At 40.2% G+C, this 24,266-nt stretch overlaps 1 protein-coding gene across 2 annotated transcripts; it reads left to right on the top strand.

Moving 5' to 3' along the window:
• Nucleotides 1–1,326: 1,326 nt before the first annotated feature.
• atp6v1h (ATPase H+ transporting V1 subunit H) lies at nucleotides 1,327–18,213 on the top strand. Of its 2 annotated transcripts, XM_084008598.1 has the most exons (14): nucleotides 1,327–1,396; nucleotides 2,113–2,265; nucleotides 3,152–3,251; nucleotides 3,576–3,665; nucleotides 3,876–3,989; nucleotides 4,643–4,747; nucleotides 5,827–5,886; nucleotides 6,852–6,949; nucleotides 7,425–7,617; nucleotides 12,650–12,828; nucleotides 13,034–13,159; nucleotides 14,516–14,617; nucleotides 14,986–15,099; nucleotides 18,033–18,213. In XM_084008598.1, the coding sequence occupies exons 2-14, from the start codon at nucleotides 2,162–2,164 to the stop codon at nucleotides 18,100–18,102; spliced, it is 1,455 nt and encodes a 484-aa protein (XP_083864724.1). In that variant the 5' UTR covers nucleotides 1,327–1,396; nucleotides 2,113–2,161; the 3' UTR covers nucleotides 18,103–18,213. The 2 variants fall into 2 exon arrangements, with proteins under 2 accessions (XP_083864724.1, XP_083864725.1); XM_084008599.1 differs by lacking the exon at nucleotides 5,827–5,886.
• The last annotated feature ends 6,053 nt before the right edge of the window (nucleotides 18,214–24,266 follow it).

Raw genomic sequence — 24,266 nt, 5'->3', positions numbered from 1 at the left:
GCTTTACTGCGTCTCACCAGCTTAGACCAGATTAAGCCTGGAGGTCTTAGTATCTGAGTGAGATGGACTACTGACAGACGTGGATTCATTTGTGATTGTGTACGCTCCTCGATGAACTCCCGTGCAATACGATGGACTATAAAACACACCGGTAAACGGACTATGCGCTGGAGACGTTTGGCCACGGAGTAAACGCAGCAGCATTAATAGACAGATAGAATGCGTGTTTTGCTGAGGAGCTACTAATGGGTTGTTGTAGTCGGCCGTGTCGCTCATTACACTCACAACCATGAACACTGATCAAAGCTCTTCACTATTTGCAATCAACTGAATCCAGCTCTCCGTCAGCCTCACAAAGCCATAAAGTTAAAGCCCTCCCCTCCAGTGATGACAAAGCTGATTGTAATTGACCGCCCATGTGGTGGAGATCTCATTTTCCAACACCATCAGGATGTTGGAAGTTGTGTGACAGACAGACATTCACAGTGTTCATTTTGTTCATTTTTCACTATCCTGCTTCTCTTTCCAACTTTTTTTGCTCTGGTGTCAGGGCTATTTGCAGTCCTGTCGGTGCTTTGGCAGCCGTAACACAGACGGACTGTCTTTGGTGTCTTTGGTTCTGTCAATTTGACATTTTAGTGATGTTATTGCTGCAAGGGATGCCTTTATTGTCCGCTAGGAATCGACTGCAAGAGTCGTAAATTAAATTGAATTGGCCTGATATTGAACAAAAGCATTGCATGTTTACACATTGCTAAAGAAAAGGGGGAAAAATTGTTTATCAAATAAAACTGTAAATGTGATTATTATTATTTCCACCCTTAAACCCTTAAAATGTTCATTAAAACACCCGTAGACTACGGTTCTTGTTCATTACTTTTCAAATTCTGTTATAACACAACATTTATTTGACAACATTAGTTGCTTTGCAGATTCAGATTAAAAATACAAAATATAATCAACAAATAAATGATGATGGAGTTTAAGATAAGATAAGAGAAGGGGATATTACACGCTACCCAAGCAGCATATAAACCAATTCAAATTAGGCCCATTCTGCATCATGGGTACCTTTAAAGTATATTTTGATGCTAATACATTTACATTTAGGTCATTTAGCAGACGCTTTTGTCCAAAGCGACTTACAATAAGTATTTGACAAAAGAAAGAAACCACAACATATGATTGCCGATAAAGTAAGAGCGAAAAAGTAGAAACAAGTCAGCAAGTATACATCATGAAGTGTAACGACTTTTTTTTTAAACAATAAATCTAACATTTAAAGCGCTTCCTCGAGCTCCTGCCGACGTCAGACAGAGGAGCATGTGACTGTCACATGATAGATTCCGGACGCAGTGTTGTAGTCAGTCAGCTGTTTGCACCGAACACTGACCGGGTGAGTAACACACCTACATGTCTCTCCGTTATTCATCATCACGAAAATACCTACACACACGTACTGTCGGATTCTGTGATTTAAACGTGATGACCCGTTAACGGTCGTCACGTTCACGCGCTCACGAGACGGGTGCGAGGCTAAGTTAACGCAGCTAGCTTAGGTTAGCATCCTCTGTTTATTATTGCTAGCTGGTGCCGTCACCTGTGTTTTTGTTAACGTCATACATTGTTTTTTTTTTATGTGTGCGATACATTCGGCCACAGTCTTTATGTAGTTTAATGTCACGGGATATGCGCCGCGTTGGTTTATCTCGGAAAGACCCACCATGACGCCGTGACATTGGTTAGCTAGTAATCTATGACCTGCTGCTAACTAGCATGGGGTTAGCTTCAGCTTCTGGGCTGGCTGTTAGCTAGCTAACTGGCACTTAGTTATAAATTCGAGGGTTTATATTTCTTATACACGTTTTCAATGTCAAGTTATCTGTTGCTCATAATTCCTATGTAACAGCGTTCTCCCTGGTTACAGCTGTGTAACCGCTAACCCAACTAGTTATAGCCACATTCCTTCTTGAATTAGATATTAATAAAACAATTAGCATCAGGCTGTATTGGTGGCTATAACTGGTTTAATTTAATGTGCAATGTCTACAATTTGCAGGCCTTTCACGTCGCCTCTGATGTCGATGTTGATTCTGGTGTTTTCCCATCCAGGTGGAGTTTTTTTCCTCATACACACGTACTGTAGTGGATATATCACAGGATGGATATCCGCGGCGCTGTGGACGCTGCTGTCCCCACCAACATCATTGCTGCAAAGGCAGCTGAGGTTCGGGCCAATCAGGTCAACTGGCAGTCCTACCTGCAGTAAGTACACATTACAAAAGTACAATACACACTCACTGGACACTCTATAAGGTGCACCTGACCTCTACTGATGCAGTTCAACACGGCTCTGTGGCAAATTCAACTTTGTTATCCCTGTTTAAAAGGATTTATTTCTACTTTGTGGTTCATTGAGTAATTTGTATTGAAATATGTTGTGTCCACCTCTTTTACATATATTCCTCTTCTGCTCCAAGTTGTTTACTTCTAATGATATTGAGGTTTCTTGGCATGACTTAGAAGTTAAACTGTACATTTTGCTTGAAACATATGCATATTAAGCACATTTTTCTTGTGACGTTATTTCTTACAGTCAGCATGTCAAACTAGTATCAAACAGGTTAAGCTCTCATTACATAAATCGTTGTGAAACACTATAATAATTAAAGATCGAGTGCATCGTGTCAATCTTAAAGCAGCTCTGCTCTACTTCCTGTGTTGTGATTCACTGTCGTGGGTGCTACTTCCTCTTTGAGCCTGCATGTTTTAATACAGCAGATCCCACTTGTGACTCACATTATCGTTTCTTAAAATCATGTGATGACTTGATTCCTTGTTTCGTTTAGTTTGGCTGTACTATAACTGCCTTTCTCCATGGAACATCCGGGCTGTATTTAATCTTAACTGGAACATGTGGTATGTCCAGGTTTATTGCCATTTTTGTTCAAGCCGCTTCTGCAATTAGAAGCAGCATTCTAGCGACGAGGCAAAGCCCATTCCTCCAGTGAGAGGGCCATTGGGACACATTTATGTTGTATGTCTTGAATCCCTCCTGAATTATCATTATCCATCACTCTTCATTGACTGTTGACCTTGTTGCTGTATACATGTATTGTGCTAAAGTTGATCTCGATGAATTCTCTTGTAGGAGTCAGATGATCTCGGCAGAGGATTGTGAATTCATCAAGAAATTTGAGGTGGCCAACTCTGAGGAGAAACAGGTCATTCTGACCAATGAAGGACATCAGGTATTTGGGTATTTTACATTTTATGTATGTTCATATTTTTATCCAACCCATGCTACAGCAGTTCAACTTTAGATTTATTTGCAGTTGTTTTCAACTTGATTTTTAGTTCACAACCTTCCAAACTAAGCAGCAAATAATGATATTTTAGCAAAAAAACAGGCCTCTTTTGTCATTATTTTCTCTTGGATTCACAAAACTGAACTCAACCTAAGTGGAAGGACCCATTTCCTTTTTGGCAGTGTGCAAATTTACCATGTGACCACTGAAACGGAAGAAAATCTGTTCTTCTTATATTTAATATGTATGTATTTTGTTTTTACTCAGTGTGCAAAGACCTTTCTGAGCCTGATGGCCCACATATCCAAGGAACAGACAGTCCAGTACATCCTGACTCTGATTGATGACACTCTGCAGGTATAGAGAAATGTGTACATTTCTGGTATCGTGACATCCCATATGAGTGATTGTACCTTTTAACGAGGAAGACATCAGACTCTTTCAACACTGTTGACTGTTAACTTGATGGAGAATATTCCCATGCAGTTAACCACAGTTGTTACAGCTGTGCACAAAATTAGTCTTTACAATCAGTTCATCTGTAATCTTTATTCATGCATGTTTCAGGAGAACCATCAGCGGGTCAGCATCTTCTTTGAATACGCCAAAAAGACGAAGAACACCGCCTGGTCCTACTTCCTTCCAATGCTGAATCGTCAGGACCTCTTCACTGTCCACATGGTAAAAATAGGCTTGTCGATACTATACATGTTTTTCAGAGTCATCATAATTCCAGCTGACCCTGCAACACAGCACTAGATTGTGAGTGAGTGAGTGTCTGTCTGTCTGTCTGTCTGTCTATCTATCTATCTATCTATCTATCTATCTATCTATCTATCTATCTATCTATCAAACATCATAGTGTGCTGAAAAAAATATTGTAAAATAATAACGTATTTTCACAGATAAGATACATTTCTAAAGCAACCTTCTCTGTTTTCCTCAAAAACAGGCAATTAATGTATTGATTTCTACCTGCCACCCTTTTCAGATAAGGAATGACCACACATTGATAAAGTGAGTTAGGGCAATAATAAATACCACCAGATGGCATCTAGCAGGTGGACATAATGTTCATTCTTTATTTCTCTCTGGGCACCAAAAGCATTCAAATGAATTTGTTATTGTTGCTGAAAATATACATTTACTATATGTATATTTTCACAAATAAAGGGACGATTTGTCAAAAAATACTTTATAAGTCTACATTCTTGCCTTTTTTGTAATCAGTAACAAATACAATACCCTGATCTTTCATTGCAGTTTGTTATGACCTTGCTGTTCATTTCTGTTGTTGAAAGAATATTAATTTAAAATGTCTTCCTTTTTATTAGGCGGCGAGGATCATCGCTAAGCTGGCTGCCTGGGGCCGTGATCTGATGGAGGGAAGTGATCTGAACTACTACTTCAACTGGATCAAAAGCCAACTCAGTTCACAGGTATGAACATCTGAATGGCGTTGCTCGAATATCTTGTTATATACAAAAATCTTAGTATCTGGATTACTGACATGGCTTCATTGGCTTTTGTCAGTGAGACAAAGAGACATCAAAAAAGTAATAAAATGCATGAGGAACAGAAACATCCATGTTGCCATGTGACCTGTATATTTTCTAATTTAACAGTGCCTTTTATCTTTCTTTTTTTAATACCATCACTTTGTATGTGTAAGAAACAACAGACTGTATTGTTTTGAGGCCATTCGTTTCTAGATAAATGTTACATGTTAACTATAAAGAAGTGGAGTTTATGCTTATTTTAATTTGAATAGAATTATGATCGTTGTGCTGTTGGAAAGTTCCAATTCATTGGAGTTCATCCTCTTGTTATGAGTAATCCAATGATGTATCCGTGTGTACGCCGTTTACTGTATAATTGAGTTTTGAAACAAATTTGCTCATTAAATTTGTCATGGGTTATTAATTTCTTAGATATTGGGACATTAAGCTTCAAGAGAAAGTGGCATCCCCCTTCCTAATTCACTTTTTTCCAAAGAGATTTTTATCTAATTTCTCCTTTCTATCTCTATTAATTTCCCCTTAATTGAATTCTATTGTTTGGCCTCGCAGTGGAAACCTTGTCTGAATGAATTTAATGTGTTTTATTCGTATTGAGTCTGAGCAGGCCTGTCAGACCTTGAAACAGTCTGATGAAAGCTGCCGTGTAGGGCCTGGCGTTGCCTTGGCGGACATATGCACCCAAATGTGGGTTGATAAAACGTATTGATTCTTTTGTGCTTCTGCATTGCACACAAGTTCCTAAAACATCTTCACGTTCTTCAATTCTGATACAGCAAGCTCTCTCAAAAGCATGATTTTGTCAGTCTATCTTTGTTTTAAACATTCAGTGCCTTTTGCACAAATATTTTCCTCACCTATAACCGCTTCTTGAAATTGTGATTCATTATTAATTTCTCTCCTCAGCAGCCAGTGAGCATCCGCTCGTACAGTGCCACAAAGCTCAAAGCAATGGATTGTGAACAATTGTGCCCCTGTTTGTTTTGTTTATCTCTCATTAGAACCTACATGGTACAGGTCCAGAATCAGGCTCAGGAGCAGGAACTATTTCCCCCAGTGAAGTGAGTATGAGTGAAGTGCGTCTTCGGTCAGCCTGGCGCTTCGAGGGGGGGAAAAAACAGAAAATGTCAGGGGTTTTTGTAAGCTGGCATCTATCAGGTGTCACTGGACTTCCACATCTTTTCTTTCCCCTCTTTATCCCTCCCATCCTGCTCTTGCACTCCAGTTCTTCATTAATAATTGCAAATTGGTTGGAGCCCTATGTCTGTTAAGAGGGCTTCTCCATTTAGACGGCATGGAGTTTGCGGCCATTGTGCTTTAACTGTAGAAATTGCATGCACTAAGTACTACTTCTCCTTAATGCTGAAGGCGCATGATAATCAGCTTTTCCTGTCCATTGGAATAACGAGGGGTAAATTGAAATCGCATTTGCACAGAAGCAGCATCCTACCTTTTGGTTTTTTTTAATCCCCCACTTTGTCGAGCGTAGAGTGGCTTTTCTGAGAAGTATGCTCAGAAATCTATTGACGTGAGCACTATCTAATAATTGAACATCATCTTTTCCTCTGCATTTTCTGCCAGGTAACATCCACTCCCCCAATCTTCTGTCCTCACTGCTTCCTGTTCCTCTCGCTGGACCTCTTCTTTCTTCCACCTCTGTTAATTAACAGATTAATGTGATCTATTTTCTCCTCTCAGCTTCTTCCACTCTAATCTCAATTTCCATTATTCTGCTCAGGTGTGATGGGACACCTTTCCCTTCTATTGCTCTGTATTGCACTATTGGGGTCTGTGATCTAGCATGTGTCGATGTGTAACGTACTATAGACTGCATGTGCAATGCCTCAGGTTTGACCGGTGGCAGTGATGCAAGTTTTGGACTGGCATTCTTATGTGTGCTGTATCTGCTTGTCAACTACTGCACTAATTGTACTTGACCTTCTAACATTTTTTTGTTTGTTTTCCTGATTACACAGCCAAGGCTCACACTTCTGTTTGAGTAAATATTTGCCTCTGTGCTTTGCAGAGCTCTCAGTATGTCCAGTGTGTGGCTGGCTGCCTTCAGCTGATGCTGAGGGTGAATGAGTATAGGTTTGCCTGGGTGGAGGCTGATGGAGTCAACTGGTGAGTGCTGGAATCAAATTAAAATACTCAGTAGGAGTAGGTTGTACAGAATGGAAAAACAACATGAAAAAGCAAATTTTGCCTAATTTTGACTGTCAAATTGTTAATTATTATTAAAATAATGAATTATTCCAACCATCTTTCCCCATGTCACTTGTTTGTTTCTTCATACAGCGTTGTATAACCAGCCTTACTGCTTAGTTTTGATTCGATATAGAACATGAGCGCCACATCTCTGCACTTACCAGCTATTTCTCAAAAGTATGACTCACTGTGTAGCTAAGGTCATTAGTACTGTATTTTTTGGTAACTCTTCCATTATTCTCAAACATAATAGATGAGGAGCATGCCGGCAAGCTGCTGTTAAAGCTGCTCTACCAGTAAACAGATGGTAGATCTAGATGAGGGTCTGTTTTTTCAGCACTTACTGCATTTTTCTTTTTATTAATTTATATTCTGTTTTTCTGTTTTTAAGCATCACAGCGGTGCTGAGCAACAAGTGTGGCTTCCAGCTCCAGTACCAGATGATCTTCTGTGTTTGGCTCCTCGCCTTCAGCCCTCAGCTCTGTGAGCAGTTGAGACGCTACAACGTAGTGCCAGCCTTGTCCGACATCCTCCAGGAGTCCGTCAAGGAGAAGGTCACTCGAATCATTTTGGCTGCCTTCAGGGTATGTGGAGAATTTCTCACTCGGTCTGTGTCTCTGAAATGCCATTTTTCACAGAAAAGGTTTTGACCCCACTGACTGAATTTCTTTGATGTTTTTATACATATATCTTAGTATGCATTTATAGTAGCACATGAAAAAACAAGGCAACAGATTAAATACATTTTTATTGTGTTGAAAGCATCAAACAGATGAAATAAAGCTCCAATGGATAAAGGAAATGTTGTTGGGGCAGTGTTCCTAGACCTAAAAAAGGCCTTTGACACGGTAAACCACAGTACTCTAATGAACAAGTTAAAATCGTTCAAAATGTCATCAGAAGCTCTGCAGTGGTTTGCATCTTACCTGGAGGGGAGAGAGCAATGTGTCAGGGTCAATGGGGTCAGGTCCCACCTGCGTGCCAACAGCATGGGTGTACCGCAAGGGTCTGTACTTGGTCCACTGTTGTTTTCTATGTATATCAATGACCTACCAAACTGCTGTCTGGGGTCCAACTGTCAAATGTATGCTGATGACACTGTTATCCATGTGTCCAGTAAAACACCCAGCTTAGCAGGTGATCACCTGACACAAGCATTACTCAGCATTTCAAAATGGCTTGAGCTGTCTCAGTTGACCATTAATGTGAAGAAAACCGTCTCTATGTGCTTCTCCATCCGTAATAGGCCTATCACCGATGTTTTCGAGGTACGGATCAAAAATGAATTAATTGAATCAGTTAATGAAGTAAAATATCTGGGCATCATCCTGGATCAGAATTTAAAATTTGTTACGCAGATTAAGTATGTTGCAAAAAAGGTAAAACTAAATCTAAACTGTTTCCGTTTCATAAGAAGGGACTTGTCATGTCAAACGGCCAAATTATTTATGCATGCTATGATTTTTTCTCATTTGTCATACTGCATCACATCATGGTCACAAGCTTCTTCTACTGCATTAAAACCTATCTTTTCCATATACAAACAGACAATAAAAGTCATGGACCGGAAACCCATGAGATGGCATCACTGCGGCATTCTAAAAAAACACAACCTTTTCACCTTTGATAACTTTATTAATTTTAGTAATCTTCAATTGTTTTTCAAGTGTGTAAATAACCATGTCACACCACTGTTGTCTGAATTGTCCATCAGACGTCAGAGCTCTCGTCGGGCAAATACACGAGCCTCCATCAATGGTGATTGTCTTGTTCCCATGTACAGGACATCTTTCGGTCAGTCTGTCTTCTCTGCAAAGGGGGCAAAACTATGGAACCTCTTGCCCACTAGTCTAAAACTAGAGACTAACAGCAACACTTTTAACAGAGAACTTAAACAACGGCTCAAATCAAATCCACAGTGCTCACACAAATAATTTACAACTGGTTTATTGTTTGATCATGCTGCCTTTGTTTTTCCCTACGTAGCCTATAGATATATTCGACTCATTATATTGTTGCTCTGTACTCTACTGTATACTGCATTTTTACTCTTTTTAATTATCAGTATCAGTTTTTTATCAGTATTTGATCTTGTTTCTGTCTTGTTTAGTTTCTTTTGTTGTTTTTGAAAAGCCTCCTGTGGACAGGTGTTGTAAACTAGCATTTATGCTAATACACTGTAAACAATGCATCTGGTTCGTCCAATGACATTGTCATGTCCATGTCCAAATAAAATCTACTATACTATACTAAGCTATAAACTAAATTGGAGCTAATTGGATCTCGTGGCCACAAATTAATTAAAACGTGGGAACAAGTTATATATTGTGTGCTCAATGTAGTAAAAAGCAGCCTCAATATATATTTTTTTTTTCTCTGAATGGCCTCTCTGGGCTCCCTACAAAGGTCCCAATAGCTATCAAATAGTTCTAAAATTGCTTGCAAAAGTTTGCAGGTCATATTTCATGCCAACACTTTTATATCGTTATAAGACGGTGTGCATTTTTCAACACATCACGTTGAACATTTGCATTTAAATTGGTCTATATACTTTATCTCAACGAAAGCAAACTGAAACGACAACTAAACTATCTTAAACAGATGAGGCTACCAATAAAACACAAAGCCCATAAATGATACATAAATACAATTTATGATCATGCTGCCCTTTCATCTACTTGCTGTGATTGCTGAAAACAGCCATTGAATATGTAATGTAGTATTAAGAGCTGCCTTCTGGACTTGCTTTGTTGGTTGGCGTACGTGCCAGATATCAATTCCCCATACTGCACACCGACAAAATCAAAAGAACCACAGAGGCCCCATTTATCTTCACATGCTGTGGTGCTTTTATACTGGAGGGACTTGGTGAGTCTGACAAGGCACCAACACAAGTGTGGAACATTTGGGAAATGCATTGAAAGTCAATGTGATAACTTCCAGCTCACCTAGGCATGCAGACGGTTTCTACATGGGAATGGGTCGCTCTCTGGAGCTCAGTGAATTCCAGCGTGGTACTGTGATAGGATGCCACCTGTGCAACAACTCCAGTCGGGAAATTTCCACAGTCAACTGTCAGAGGGATAATAACAAAGTGGAAGTGATTGGGAACGACAGCAACTCAGCCAAGAAGTGGTAGGACACGTAAAATGACGGAGCGGGGTCAGCTTTCACCATTCACCAAACCTCAGAATCACCAGGAGGTGTCGTTCAATCAGCGCTACTTGCATACTCGCTCCAGAGCGCTCAATCGCCACCTTGAAAAGACGCTGGATGTGTTTGGGCACAGCAGGTGGCGCTCTGCTTGACAAGTATGAGACTAAAAACGGCTAAAAAATGGTTTCATTCTTGCAAAGACGCTTTAAATTTACAAAGATGTGGGAATCATCGAGATAAAAACACAGATGTGAACATTTCGGCGGTTTAAGAACGAGTCATGAATTAAAATTTAAGAAAAAACTGCCTTATAAACCAATGCTTTATTAAGGCTCAACCTTACCTGCAAGTGTGTCCTTCAAACACCAGCATTTTTGATGATCACCTCAGTCCAATCCTTTTGTCTTACAGCGGTTAACCATAGTTTCTTTGATTATTTTTTTTGGCATTGACAGCAGGTATCCTATACAGTTTAAAGTTTGAGGTTACTCCTTTGTTTCTGGCACCGTACAACACAGCAAAATAACATTTCTGGTAGGTGATGTAGCTTCTTCTGGGGTGATTTGTGTGTGTTTTTCCTTAGCTTTGCCTCCAGCTAACACGTAACGTAATCATTACTTCGGCGCTAACATGGCCAAACAAAATAAAAAGAATTACAGCCTAGAAACATGAATTTTAAAAATGAAAAAGCTCAGTGATATTCTAGCCCTATGCAACACCACACAGCCTCAGCGACCTTGCTCACAGCACAATGGTGTGGTGAATGCCATTGATTGCATGTTTAAAACATGAGCGACACACTAGTGGAGGGAAGCTGATTTTCAAACCCAAGTTTATAGAAGGTATTTAAGGTCGCTTGTGTTTCTCTGTATTCTAGTCTCAATCAGTATTTCATTGTCACGGTAACCTCAGCTAATAGGCATCTGTTATCCTCATGGACTACCTTTTTGTTGTCTTTTGTTTACTGAAAGAAATTGGTTTGAGACCAAATTTGAGAGGATATGTTGTACTGTATGAGGAATTTCTCAACAGACTACATGTTGCTCCTGCACTGAATTTCCCCACAGCTCATTCATCACGCCTCTCAAGCCAGCAGGGCTGTCACATCAAGCGTTTGTGAATTCACCCATTTAAAAAAAGGGGGGGGTGGGCTCAGTTTTTAATTAGTGAGGGAAGTTTTGCAGTTTAGTTCGACTCCTATATTCTAGCCAATTAAAAGCAATGGCAGGCAGTGAAGGGAGACTCCGAAACGTCTGGACCTCGAGTGTGTTTTCCCAAGAGTCATTCAACTTACTTTGCGGTGTTTGACGTAGAGTGAGCAACAAAAACATTGTTCCTCACCAACAAACAAGTGGAATGTGTCATTATATATTTTGAGGATGTTGGGATTTTCACATGTAACGGTCGTAGTTTTACTTTTTTTACAAAAATACTCCATTGTTTGCCATGTTGCTGTTTTCCCAAATGTCCTATTATGCAAATGATTCTGCTCTCCACGTGGGACTAGCAGTGTGGTTTAAATGATCCGGACCATCTGCGACTCCTCGAACACATTTTCAAAACTTTTTGAAAACTTTTTTTGAAAAAACACTTAAATTTGAGCGCAGAATACATGAAAATAGTTTTAGCCGTATTCCTTCCAAGGATCTAAACATTTGCTGTGACTTGGCCTATTTGCTCTATTTCAGAGGGATTTTGTGCATTATATTATTTATTTTTTTGCAATAAATAAATTGCCAGATATCTGAGAATTGTCTGTGGATTTGCCCTCAATGGTGGCCGAGGCGTTTGATCAATCGTCTGTTAGTCCTGCTGCTGGCGTCACTTTTCTTTTGGGTCACTCCAAAATGTCTCCCAGAATATTCTCTCCATTAGTTTCTTTGTCCAGATATTTTGTGACAGATTGTTTTTACAATACTGTACATTGTGTTATGTTGCATTAAAAGCTCTGCATTCATCCCCATCACACCTCACTCACAACACCTGTAATTGAATCCAAGTTTAAAAAGTATATTATCAAATTCACCTCAGAAGAAATGCATAACTTTAATAATGTTGTTTCATATTAGCAGTGGATGATTGGGATAAAACCCTCTTTCACAGTATGTTTTTCAGTTTATATTATGATTTAAAAAGTAATTTTTCTTTCCTAGTAAATTAATACCCACAACCTTTTCACGTTACACAGGTTCTTTCAAGTCAAAAATACACTCAAGATATGATAATATAAAAAATGTATTAATGCTGACGATAACGAGTCGATTCATCTCCTGATTGCTCTGCAGTGACTTTGGAATGTTCTCATTCAATCATTGATTTAAATGTGCGATGAGTAGGTGTATTCTTTCAGGTGTTGAATATCTAATTACCCAAGTGAATTGCTCACCTATGAGTGAAGTCATTAATAGGCAGCACATGTTCCTCACGCCGTTGTTCTTTTTCTTTTCTTTTTTTTGACAGAATCTTCTGGAGAAGTCAGCTGAGAGGGAGACTCGTCAGGAGTACGCCCTGGCCATGATTCAGTGCAAGGTCCTGAAGCAACTGGAGAACCTTGAGCAGCAGAAGTACGACGACGAGGACATCACCGAGGACATTAAGTTCCTGCTAGAGAAGCTGGGCGAGAGTGTGCAGGATCTCAGGTACCCGGTCGATTCCGTTTCATGGACGACAAACCATTCGATTTCAGTTGTGAGTAGTTCTGCTTCAGAGAGCAGATTAGAAAAAAGTACGGGTTGGGTTGAATGAAACCGGCTGTTTTTGCCGAGGGACAAATAAAAAGCGAACCTTGTATTATCCTCTTAAATGTTAGTAATTTTCATGTTCTATGTACTTTTCTATGTACAGCTCATTTGATGAGTACAGCTCTGAACTCAAGTCCGGCCGCCTGGAATGGAGTCCTGTGCACAAGTCTGAGAAGTTCTGGCGGGAGAACGCCGTCCGCCTGAACGAGAAGAACTACGAACTTCTCAAGTAAGAGGAAGCAGGAGTTGCAGTGGGACATTGGACAAAAAAATATGCTTCGTCATACGCTAAGACGTAGGGCTGGACAATTATGGCCAAAATGCTAATCGCAATTATTTTGATCAGTATTGAGATCACGATGATTCGTTGATTTTAGGGACAATGACGCTGTTCCACATTCCTGCTAATGTACTAGTCTTTGCATTAAAATACATTGATCCTTATCCGCAGTACATTTCCTAGAAGAAAAATATAAATACAAACTTACCAAAACTTTACCCAAAATGACATTGATTGGGCGCTGCTTTCGCTTTTTATGTTGTGCTTCAATCCTGTTAATTAACAAATCTTGGCTCTAAAATAAGGTTATTTTTCACCTGCATTCAATGCCTTTCACGTACAGTTTATCAGTCTTCTACTCTGGACTGCTGCAACAACAACATTAAGGAAAGTTTCACATGCTGTCACACAAACGGCAGCACGGCTGCTCCCCAAAGTGAGGTCAAAACATCTCGACCGCCAGCTGGTGGCTGGCTGTTAGTTTAACAAGTGCATTTTTCTTTTAGTCTTCTTTGAGTGCAGTTGCAAATCAAAATATGAATATACAATATAAATACATTGTAAGATATCAATTTAAAACAGATTCATTAAATGAATGTAAAACCTTATGTTGGAAGATTTAATTTTTAAGAAATTAAAGTCCTCCATTATTTAAAAGCTTCTAAATTGAAGCGGGAAAAATCACAAAATGTTGTGTTTTCATCAGCAGTAACACGTCTCAGACAGAAGGTCCAACCTCGGTTTTTCCTCCTCTCTTCCATTTGCTCTCGCTCCTGTGGAGGAGTGGGGGGTGATGTGAGACCTACGTTTAATTATTTGTGGCCACATGTGGTCCACGCCTCGCCAAGACACCTCATCAGGTGGTCTGGCCGGTCGTATCCGAATGCTAACAAGATCCAATCAGTAGAACGGAGTATAAAGACCAGTCTGTTCAATGCATGCTGGCATGATCGCATTGAACAAAGTGTAACCACAGCTCAGCTTTCATCTCGGCTTCCTTTATCTTTAGTAGCCTCTTTTACTTTGAACCCAAAGGTGTCACTCAAATGCCATCTGTCCTTGGATTTGGATTCTAGAGTTTGGCTTGATAGTAACATTAACCTTGGCTTTCAGAGGGATCAGGGCAATTCTACGTCCAACCCTCCGTTAGGGGAAAATAATCTCTGCTAATATATTTATTTGCCTAGAAGCATCTGAGTAATACGGGATTTTCAGAGTGAACAAGGTCTCATGGAATCTGCCCTTCGCTGCAGACGTACCACACCATTCAAATGTCTCTCCTTTTGTCTGCCTTTCCTCAAAAAGGATCTTGACGAGGCTGTTGGAGGTTTCTGATGATCCTCAAGTGATCGCAGTGGCAGCTCACGATATTGGAGAGTATGTGCGGCATTATCCACGCGGCAAGCGGTAAGGGATGTTTCTGTAAAAAAAAAAAAACATTGTAAAATATTATATTATAAATTATTCTATATTTTGTTTGCAAATTTACCCAAAGCTGATAACGGCACCAGTGTTTCTGTAATTTCACATCATTTTATTTTTTGTGGTCCCACCATATCACACGCGTTATGCCTGTTATTCCTCTTCAAAGCACTATGTCCATTTGTGAGGCCAGTGACCCATCATGAGATTACAGTACATAGAACATTTCAGTCAGGCTGCATTCAATTACCTGGTTGTCGGAGTGCTGCGTGACCTAAAAGAGGAAAATAGCACTGGTTTTCTGTGTGGATAAAGGCCTTCTCTCATTGTTCCTCTCGTTCCTCCTATTTCAGCGTGATTGAGCAGCTGGGTGGGAAACAGCTGGTGATGAATCATATGCACCACGAGGACCAGCTAGTCCGTTACAATGCCCTGTTGGCCGTGCAGAAGCTCATGGTCCACAACTGGTATGAACACATTCATGTCTTCAATGATGCCGTTCAGATGTTGTCATGAGGAAAAACCTTAACCTTTTACACTTCCATGTGCACACAAGTGGTTGAAGGCCTTGCAAACCCTCGTAGGTATTTTCATTTGGCTGATGAGATGTCTGCTTACGTTGAAGTTGGGTGGAGATTTGTTGGGAATCATGTGAGATGTATGTAGAACTGTAATTTACACCATTTGTCAGTATTTGTTGCTTAATTTAGGTCACGACTCACCAACAAGCTAACTGACTGACTGTTTTATGTTATATATGGATATTTGTTGCCGTTGTGGAGCATTAAGTCAGTTTTAAATCGATGCTGTTAATCAGTTGCTTGCTGATAAATGTTTACGATGGTTTAGTGTGTGCAGAGCTTTGTCGGGTTGCGTCGCTGTGTTTGTACGTATATAACATCCTCTCTCCGGCACTCTCATTTGGAGTGCTGGTCAATACTTCAGCTTCAAAATTAAGGCACCATTCCTCACATTTTCTCCAGGCCTAAACACTTAACATGCCCATCATCTTTGTGTGTTATTTCTTCCTACTGGATTGCTTGGAAACACTAACTATCATCAAGCAACAAGTGAAAATGTGTTTGTTCTGCGGCCACTATCTCGAACGCACTCTGCTCCCCGAGCAACTGTGGATGGAGGTATTGTCTTATTATCGTAGTGTAGTGCTGTTTTCCCATCTAAGTGGCCGTAATGTTCCGTGTAAACTGTTTGCTTACTGAAGTGTGGGCAGAAGTTTATTTATCCACTGCAGCACAAAAGGGTTTCAGTCGTTTCCGTGAATATGAAGCAAGAAAAGCAGATTAATTTCCCGTCCAAGATGTTTTTGTTTGTTTTTTTTAATCTATAACATCTTGCAGACTGAAAAATCCAGAAAGAAGTTTATTTTTAGAAAATATACATATACAGTATACATATACAGTATTTGGCCATACGTTGATTCCCAGAAAGCATATCTCATGTTGTTTTATTTATCTGAGTAAAGTAATAGAAAGATGGTGGTAAATTAAAATGAGGGAAAATGGGAAGAAAGATGAAGTGCTGACGTAAAGCATGCAGGTAATAAAGGAACAACCTGAGTGCTGCATACACATAAAAGCAGGAATTAAACTTGCGTATGAATTTTAGTCTGAGTGGGAACTGATGGAAAAATTCAGCAAATGCCTTTATAGTCGACACAAAGTTGATTTGATTTGGATGTTTCATCACTCAACGTGTTTTTGTAGCGACCTGAAAGCAGCAGCGTGACATTTAACAGCACACAAATCACACCGGAAGTCATTCATCTGTTCTCCTATTTTATAGGTCTTTACGGTTTTCTCTGTTATGTGTTTGCTGCTTTTCCGTCAGCTTGTTTAACTCAACAGAACCTCGTTTTTGAAGGGTTTATTTGACAAGGTTGTTTCGTCCGATTGGATAATGTGCCGCATAAACACATCGCTGACGTGTGATCGCTGCCGCAAGAATGAGGAAAATACTGAAGCTGCAAAAAAAAAACAGAAAGAAAGAAAAGCAGGGCACCACACCCACTGTAACCTTGAGTGGGTTGCCTTGCTGCTGTTTCCATGAGAAGATCTTCTCGTCGGAGATTACTGACGGCCCCTGCTGTCATGACAACAGCACGGATGAATGTGTGAACGCAGAAACTACTTGTATTTATAATGTTGCCCTTCAGTCTGCTTTGAAAAGTTGCTTTCTTTGACATGTTTGTGGAACTTAAAGTAGTGATGGACTATAATTGAAGAGTTGACCTTTGGCTGTCAGTCGCCATCACAGGCTACCTTCTGTTTATTGCATTTTCAAATTCAAAATGAGTCGTGAGGATTATTTTCTGATGCTTTGTCCTTCTTTTATTTATCGTGCTTTAGATTGACTCACTGGCCGGGGCCGTCTTATAAACCTGATCATTGTCCCATTTCAGATTGATGATGAATCACATTGTAATATGAATATGTAATACGTCTAAACTTTGCATTATTCAGTTGCATTTTGTTTGTAATAGAAGTTATTTCCTTATATAGCCCTATACCCTATAACCAATATCTTGCTGCATTTAATATGCTGGACTCATCCTGCTGTGTAGGATCACTCAGACTTTATAACTCTGGCTATCCCTTCCTATTACTGCCACCTGCCTTTATTAACTCCCTGGCGGGATTCTGAAAATACATATAGCAGCGATTTGCAGACAACGGTATCGCTGACAACTTGGGCGACGTGTGGAGATTTTCAATGCTAGATTATTTGTTTCATCTTAAAAGCTGACATTTATGTGAAGCTCAGGAGCTTAAACCCTCTTGTCAGAACGTATCGGCCAGCCTTTTCAATCTTTAGCTCTGTGAGAGACAATTGATATTTCTGGTCGCAGTAAGGTTAGTTCGATGATATCATAGCATATATATCGGATAAATGTTACTGCCAAGATGAAACCTGAAGGAGAAGTGGGACCTTTCAAAATAATGGCATTTTATTTCAACATTTACATCATGTCTGGGTCAGGAGATTGCATTCTGAAAACGAAAATATCACTTATGCTGACAAGAACCCAATTCTATTCACTAATCAGCTGGATGGGAAGTGAAACACATTTCATTAAATGGATGGATACTCTCACGTCTATGTGTTCACTTACTTTTTTCCTTTTGAACAGAGCTAGGCTAGCTTTTCCTCCCTGCTACCGGTCTTTATGCTAAGCTAAGCTAATCTGTTGCTGGCTGTAGCTTCTATCAATCTTCTTATCGTACACTCGGCAAGAAAGCAAATAAATACAGTATGTTTCCCAAAATGTCGAACCAATCCTTCAAAGGCTTTTGGAGGCCGGATCGGGTGGATGAATAAAAGCACATGTACTTCAGCGTTAAGTGGGTTTCTGTTGGCTAATTTATTGTTCTTTGTTTCACAGGGAGTATCTGGGCAGGCAACTCCAGTCCACCGATCAGCAGCAAGCTCCAGCTGTGGCGGCCCGGAGCTGAGCTGCTCCCGTGTGTGTGTGTTTGTGTATTACTGTGCGGATGAGTGTGTCCCATGTGTACATTGTTCTTTGCCATTTTAATAATCCGCTGTTCATTTTGTGCAATGAATTGGGGAAAAAAAAAATCAAACAGTGTCGTTTCCTCCGTCAGTCTGCATCCGAATGATCCTCGATGTTACTTGATTGGACCGTTGTGCTTTCGGCTAAGTGGCGTGTGGTGATTGAAGTCCCTGTTCTGTGTCTGTGATGATGTACAAACCTGAAACTTATTTAAATCTTACCTGTAAAACATTGTGTGTGACCCCAATAAAGAAGCTCATCTATGGTGTACCTGTGGTGTTGGGGTTTTTTGCACCTGCTGAATAACAAAGAGATTTGCTGGGATTAACTTGATTATTTAGTTTTCTTTTTGGGACACATTTGTTTTGGCAAATCAAACGGTGAAAGAGCCTCATGTGAAGACTGAGGCGGAATAACAACTTCTCTTTTTTTTCCCCTTTTCTCTTTTGTTGTCGTCTCTACGCCGAGCTTCAGTTCATCCTTCAAACTGTGTAGTGGGGAATCCAAATATATTGTGAAATGAATTGGATTTCAGTGCGGTGGTTTTGAAGTGGAAAGCTTTGTGTTTTATATTGTGAATCGCAATATCTATTTTGAAATACAGCTCAATTACTGGCAATTTAGAAAAAAAAAAGATAACGGCCTATTTCCTATTGAGTGTACAAAAGCATGAAACATAGAAATCAATGTCGCTTCTACCTCATACCTTCCCTTTGGCAGTTGTAAAGGAAATGTGCATTCACGATATCCTCACTCATTGTTTGTATTGTATTTAAATCATAGGTAACGCTGTTGTTGCACTGGACTTGATACAATGCAGTCTAGTAACCACCACTAATTATGACCTCCGTGCTAAAACATACAATTTGATTCTGAATAAATTGAATCTGGACATAATCGGCATCATAAAAGCATATTTAAGGCAGAACCGATGTAATGGATTGCATTAGACTGCACAGGTGCACCTTATAAGGATGTTTGTTTTGTTATTATACGTCATGTACGGCATTCTGTCATACAGAGCTGCAATGATTAGTCGATTTTCTTTTTAAAAGGTTGCAGCTTCTTACTATGAATCTCTCAACTTAAAGCAATATTTCAGAGTGAAATGCACCCGAGGTCATTTCCATGACATCCAGCCAAATCCCCCCTCAGAAGCATTTTTAGCGATGGTCAACATTAGTCAAGATAGCCGCTATCAGCCGAATGGCTTAGTATCAGGTCAACACATTTTTATAAATGCTTGTATTATCAGATCCACACCTTGTCCACACTTGTTGACCTGATAAGGCAAGCATTTATAAAAAATTCAGCAAAACTTTTTTCAAACTCGCGTAAAAACTCACGTGACGGCAAGAGCTGGTTAAACACGGAAGTGGCGTCGACGCAGCGCTAGCATTAGCAGCCGAGGATAGAAGCTATCAGGCAAGTGTTCTTTTAAATAAACTCCGGGTGTACTTACAAACTTTCAAATGCCTTGTTTTGTGAGTACAGACCCTATGTGTACTACTGCAGAAGTTTGGTAACATTCCATGCATTATTAGTGGGGTAATTTACGAGATATACAAGATGTACCATCGCGCCAGTACTAAGGCATTCGGCTGATAGCCCTATCTTGACCAATGTTGACCATCGCTAAAAATGCTTCTGAGGGGGTATTTGGCTGGATGTCATGGTGGAAATGACCTAGGGTGAACTAAAAGACAGTTAATTCACTGGTTACAACCACAAGCCACTATCAATTCCTAATCCAGTTATATAATATGGTTATTCCAGATTATTTTCATTCAATTACAGATTCAGTTATTCAGCTAGTGTTATCCACCGTATATACACCAATATATTAACCCCCAATATATGGACATTCTTATTGATGTAGCTTATTAAATTATGAGAACCATTAAAAAAAAACAACAAAAAAAACAGCTTTTCTGATCAAAATGTGATTTTATTCACGTGGAAATTTGAACATTTGAGTTGCATTTGCCTGAACTACTATAAACACGCATTATCTGGCTCACACATTTTCTTTTTAATTTATATCAAGAGTTGCATCAGGATTATAAATGTTTGGTGATGTTGAATTATACTTAGCAAAATAGATGATTTTCCTTTGTATTATTACTATGATTATTCAATATGTACAGGCAATCATGAAAAAGTTACATTTACAACCACATGTGTCCTAAGGAGGCATTTGTTGTGGAGACATTAGCGAGTGTCGGCTGCAGCTGCTTCCAGGTGAGGCAGACAGAAGGCCGGCCTGACAGCAGCCAACTCATGGGAAATCAGGCTCCAGATGCCTTCAGTGCTTAAGATGAACTCCATGAGCAGAATACACGTTTTCAACTGTCAATCCTCTGCGGGAGCCGTCCTACCTCACCGAAAAACAAATCCGACAGACACCTCCACACCCACCGTCCTTCTGAATGTCATTTCTTCATGCCATTCGACATTTACACCTTCAGTTTACGGAGCATGTAACTGTCCTTCGATTCCTCTAGCAGGCATTCAATTCAGGTTAAAGTCTTTGAAAACTTGATGCACTCATCCGTCGTGCTTTGACGTCTAAAAGGTGTGGAGAGCTCGGCTTGTAGCAGAGTCAATATTGATGTAGAGGCTCACCGCCTGTGGCTGCAGCCGCCCGGCCCCGCTTTGCTCTCCGAACACTGTTTACAGTCGCTGGCACTCTGTGCTCCCTGTGCATGCTCACCTGCAACAACTGAGTGAACTCTGGACCGTGAAACAGATGGTTCCCCCCCTTTGCGCAGCCCTTTTTTTTTTTTTTTTTTTATATTATGCGACCCTCATTCGTTGTTCAGGGTCAGGGCAGACTATTAGTGGGCACAGTCGGTCTCTGGGTTTGGGATTATAGATGAAACTCCCCTGAGGCTGTAGCCGATTTCTATCTTGTGAGTTATGAATTTCTCATGAGTTTCTCTCTCTCCGAAAGAGGGTGTTTAATGCTCACGTGTTTCGTGTGTGGTATATTCAGGTAAGTGTCTACCGACTCATTAGTGTTTGAGTTTGCCCAGCCTGGAGGATCGTTAAATTAGCCCACAGAGAGACAGGTTTTGTTGTCTTGCTTGATCGATCAGATCCCTGTTGCCCGTGTAACCGAGGGTCAGACACAGCCGGAGCAGAATCACAAATACCGGAGTACTGAAGGCTCTCCCTGCCTGACAATGACGACTGACAATGATGCTTCTGTGTGTACCGGCTGCATTGTGTTGCTCCTGCTCTGAGGTCAACGGTGTCATCTGGATGCTGGAATGACTGCTGAGCCGTTGCACTGTTTACATTCAGTGGAGTCCAAAAAAGAAATCTGCATTCGCTTCCCAAAATGTAGCAAACCAAATGACATAAATCTGAAGTCGATTGGATGAAACGAGATTCCTTCTATACAGCGACACAAACATCAGACGAAGTTAGCAAGCAGGTGGTGAACAAAGTGGAGCATTTAGCAGCTGAAGAGCCAGATATTTATCTCAGGTGTTGATAGAGACCAAAACGGAGCAACAAAGAGTGACTATTGGACTTCCATGTGTCCAGAAATATGACCCCAAAATGACTGATAACGTTCGCAGGATGTGTAAATAGACAGTATTAGTCACATGTTAGCCATAATTATCTGTATTTCCTCCTCCACAGGTCCAAAAATACTGATTTAAGCAGCTGGAATAAATTACACTTGTGAGCCATTATCTAATGACTTTCAAAATAAGAGTCTAATTCAGAGTCAAATTCATTGTTTTTATGTCACCATACACAGTGTCCGCCTCGACCTGCCCGTCCCTGTTTGATTGTGTTAATATTTAAATAATTCCATCATTATAGAAAAATGTCCCGAACACTGACAAAAAAAGATATTTGGAAGATGCTCTTCAGATGCAAAATGTTATTTCTTCTAAAAATCAGTCTAATAGAAAGGACAACCAGTCTTTCAGTAACTGCCATACAACTATGTTTTTCCCTCACTGCCACTGCTTGTCTAAACAGACATCACGCAGCAAAAAGCAGATTTTGTTCCGAATTGTTGTCCTGTCAGCGTCAAACTGCAGGGGGGGATACAACGTATGCCGAGCACACTCTCACAAACTCACAAACCAAGTCGTTTTCATCCAGAGCAGACAGGCACACCTGAAGTGGCCACGCCATCTGGATACCTGGGAACGAAGGTGATGATCTCTGTGAGGAAACGGCGTCTGCATACAAAGCTGCTTTGGCAGGTGGGACCGGCACAAACACGTAGGGTGTAATTACGCAGTGCAGGATGTCGGTGCTTCACCCGAGAGGGCCGATGCTTCACTCTTCTGCCTGCCGGAGCCGTGGCCACACATTCACACAACCACACTGAGCCAGTAAATGGCTGGAGCACCACATGGGAGACACCTGGTAACTGGTATGATGCCATCGAGCCATTTTACTGGCATTTTTAGTTCCAAGCACATGTATTGAAGAGTATTGAAGTGAAAATACAGATGATTTGCAAGCTATCATCTATCATCATGCACCTTCAATTTATGATTTAAACATTTTATTATGATTTTCAGTCTGTTTTTTTCCCCAACTCTCCTAATTCTTACACCAAAAATGTAAGAATGTAAAGACATACTTGGATTATATGTCACAAATGCATCGCCACACAGCTCAAAACAAGCCCCTTTCTCTCAGTTGACACAAGACTGCGACAACACACAATGGCCGTTATCCCCCCTCCCTTCCATCCTCACCTTCGAATGCCAATCTTACAATGAGACATCATTACGAGCTCCATTATGTGAATCTTGAAAGGTGTAATCTGTAGTTATAACTCAAACTATAGCACATCTTATCAATGGGAACATTTACTAAGCCTTCAGTGTGGAGAACAGAGGGGAATGGTTCGGATGCATGCCTCCTTTAAAAATGAGGTGAAGGAAAATAGCTCTGTAAAATAGATAAGAACATTATTATATATCTTGTTAAACTCCAAGAATGGACAAATACAATGTATATAAATACATATTCAAAAATATAGTCAGCAACGTTTTACAACTGCATATATTACATTTAAATGATTTTATGAAACTAGACTGTGACACCCATATGAAGCACCAATTTACAAAAACAAAAAATAATTGCATAAAAAGCCTGTTCCATTCAATCAGTTTATAATGGCAGGGTCACATGGGTATTTCATTGCAGAAGGTTTCCACATTTAGCTACTTAGGGAGAGGGCTTCCTTTATCTCTGGAATTGAGGATGCTCTTCTCTTGATGATACGATATTTCAATCAATGTCCGAGGGATTTCACAGGGAACAGACAATGCAAGTGGAGGTCGTGACAATTTTCGAGTTGAGATAAATGAAAAATATCAAAAAGAATCATCTGGTGAAGCACACTTGGAGAAAAAACCCCAGGCTTTTTGTATAATTATACGGGCAATCTCTTTCTTCCAAAGATGAAATGAGCACGCTCGGCCGTCTTTGGGTCGAATCTTCATCATGAAATCATTAATTGAACAGACGGCACAATTCAGGTCATTGTTGAAAGAGCAGTGAAATACAAAAAAAAAAAAAAAAAAAAAAAGGAATTCATCCTCAGCCTTGTCTCCTGAAGGTCACGTAACAATCATTTCCTCTCCTCCTCTGGAACTCAGATAGATCCTGTTTCGAGTGCCGGAGGAAGAGCAACAGATTGCATGTTTGTGCAAATCCACACCTGTCCTGTATTATTAAGGTTACGGGTAAATAACAGTAACTGCCTTTTTCCTGAGCTCTAAAATGAGAAAGGTGACTCTCTCTGTCTCTCTCTCTCTCTCTCTCTCTCTCTCTCTCTCTCTCTCTCTCTCTCTCTCTCTCTCTCTCTCTCTCTCTCTCTCTCTCTCTCTCTCTCTCTCTCTCTAGGGACCTCAGTGAAGTTAAAGTCTTGCAAACACATCCATCTCTCAAAGTCAAGCCTGTACGGCCCTTAACAATAGAAACACAACAACGGGTAAAAAAAAGAAAAAAGGATCTGTCTCTCCAGCAACACCTGGCCCTGATGAGTCTCTAAGCAACGAGTGTCAGCGTATGAAACGAGGGAAAGGGAACAGCACCCACTTAATTACGTGATGGTTGAAG

This window comes from Eutrigla gurnardus (genome assembly GCF_963514095.1).
Source record: "Eutrigla gurnardus genome assembly, chromosome: 4".
Classification (NCBI taxonomy): domain Eukaryota; kingdom Metazoa; phylum Chordata; class Actinopteri; order Perciformes; family Triglidae; genus Eutrigla; species Eutrigla gurnardus.
This window is presented reverse-complemented; position numbering and strand designations above follow the sequence as displayed.

Excerpts from the sequence above, each read along its gene's own strand:
- atp6v1h (XM_084008598.1), top strand. The coding sequence starts at position 2,162 with ATGGATATCCGCGGCGCTGTGGACGCTGCTGTCCCCACCAACATCATT. Across the intron at positions 5,887-6,851 it reads GAACTATTTCCCCCAGTGAA|AGCTCTCAGTATGTCCAGTG; the intron begins GTGAGTATGAGT and ends TGTGCTTTGCAG. Across the intron at positions 14,618-14,985 it reads CATTATCCACGCGGCAAGCG|CGTGATTGAGCAGCTGGGTG; the intron begins GTAAGGGATGTT and ends CTCCTATTTCAG.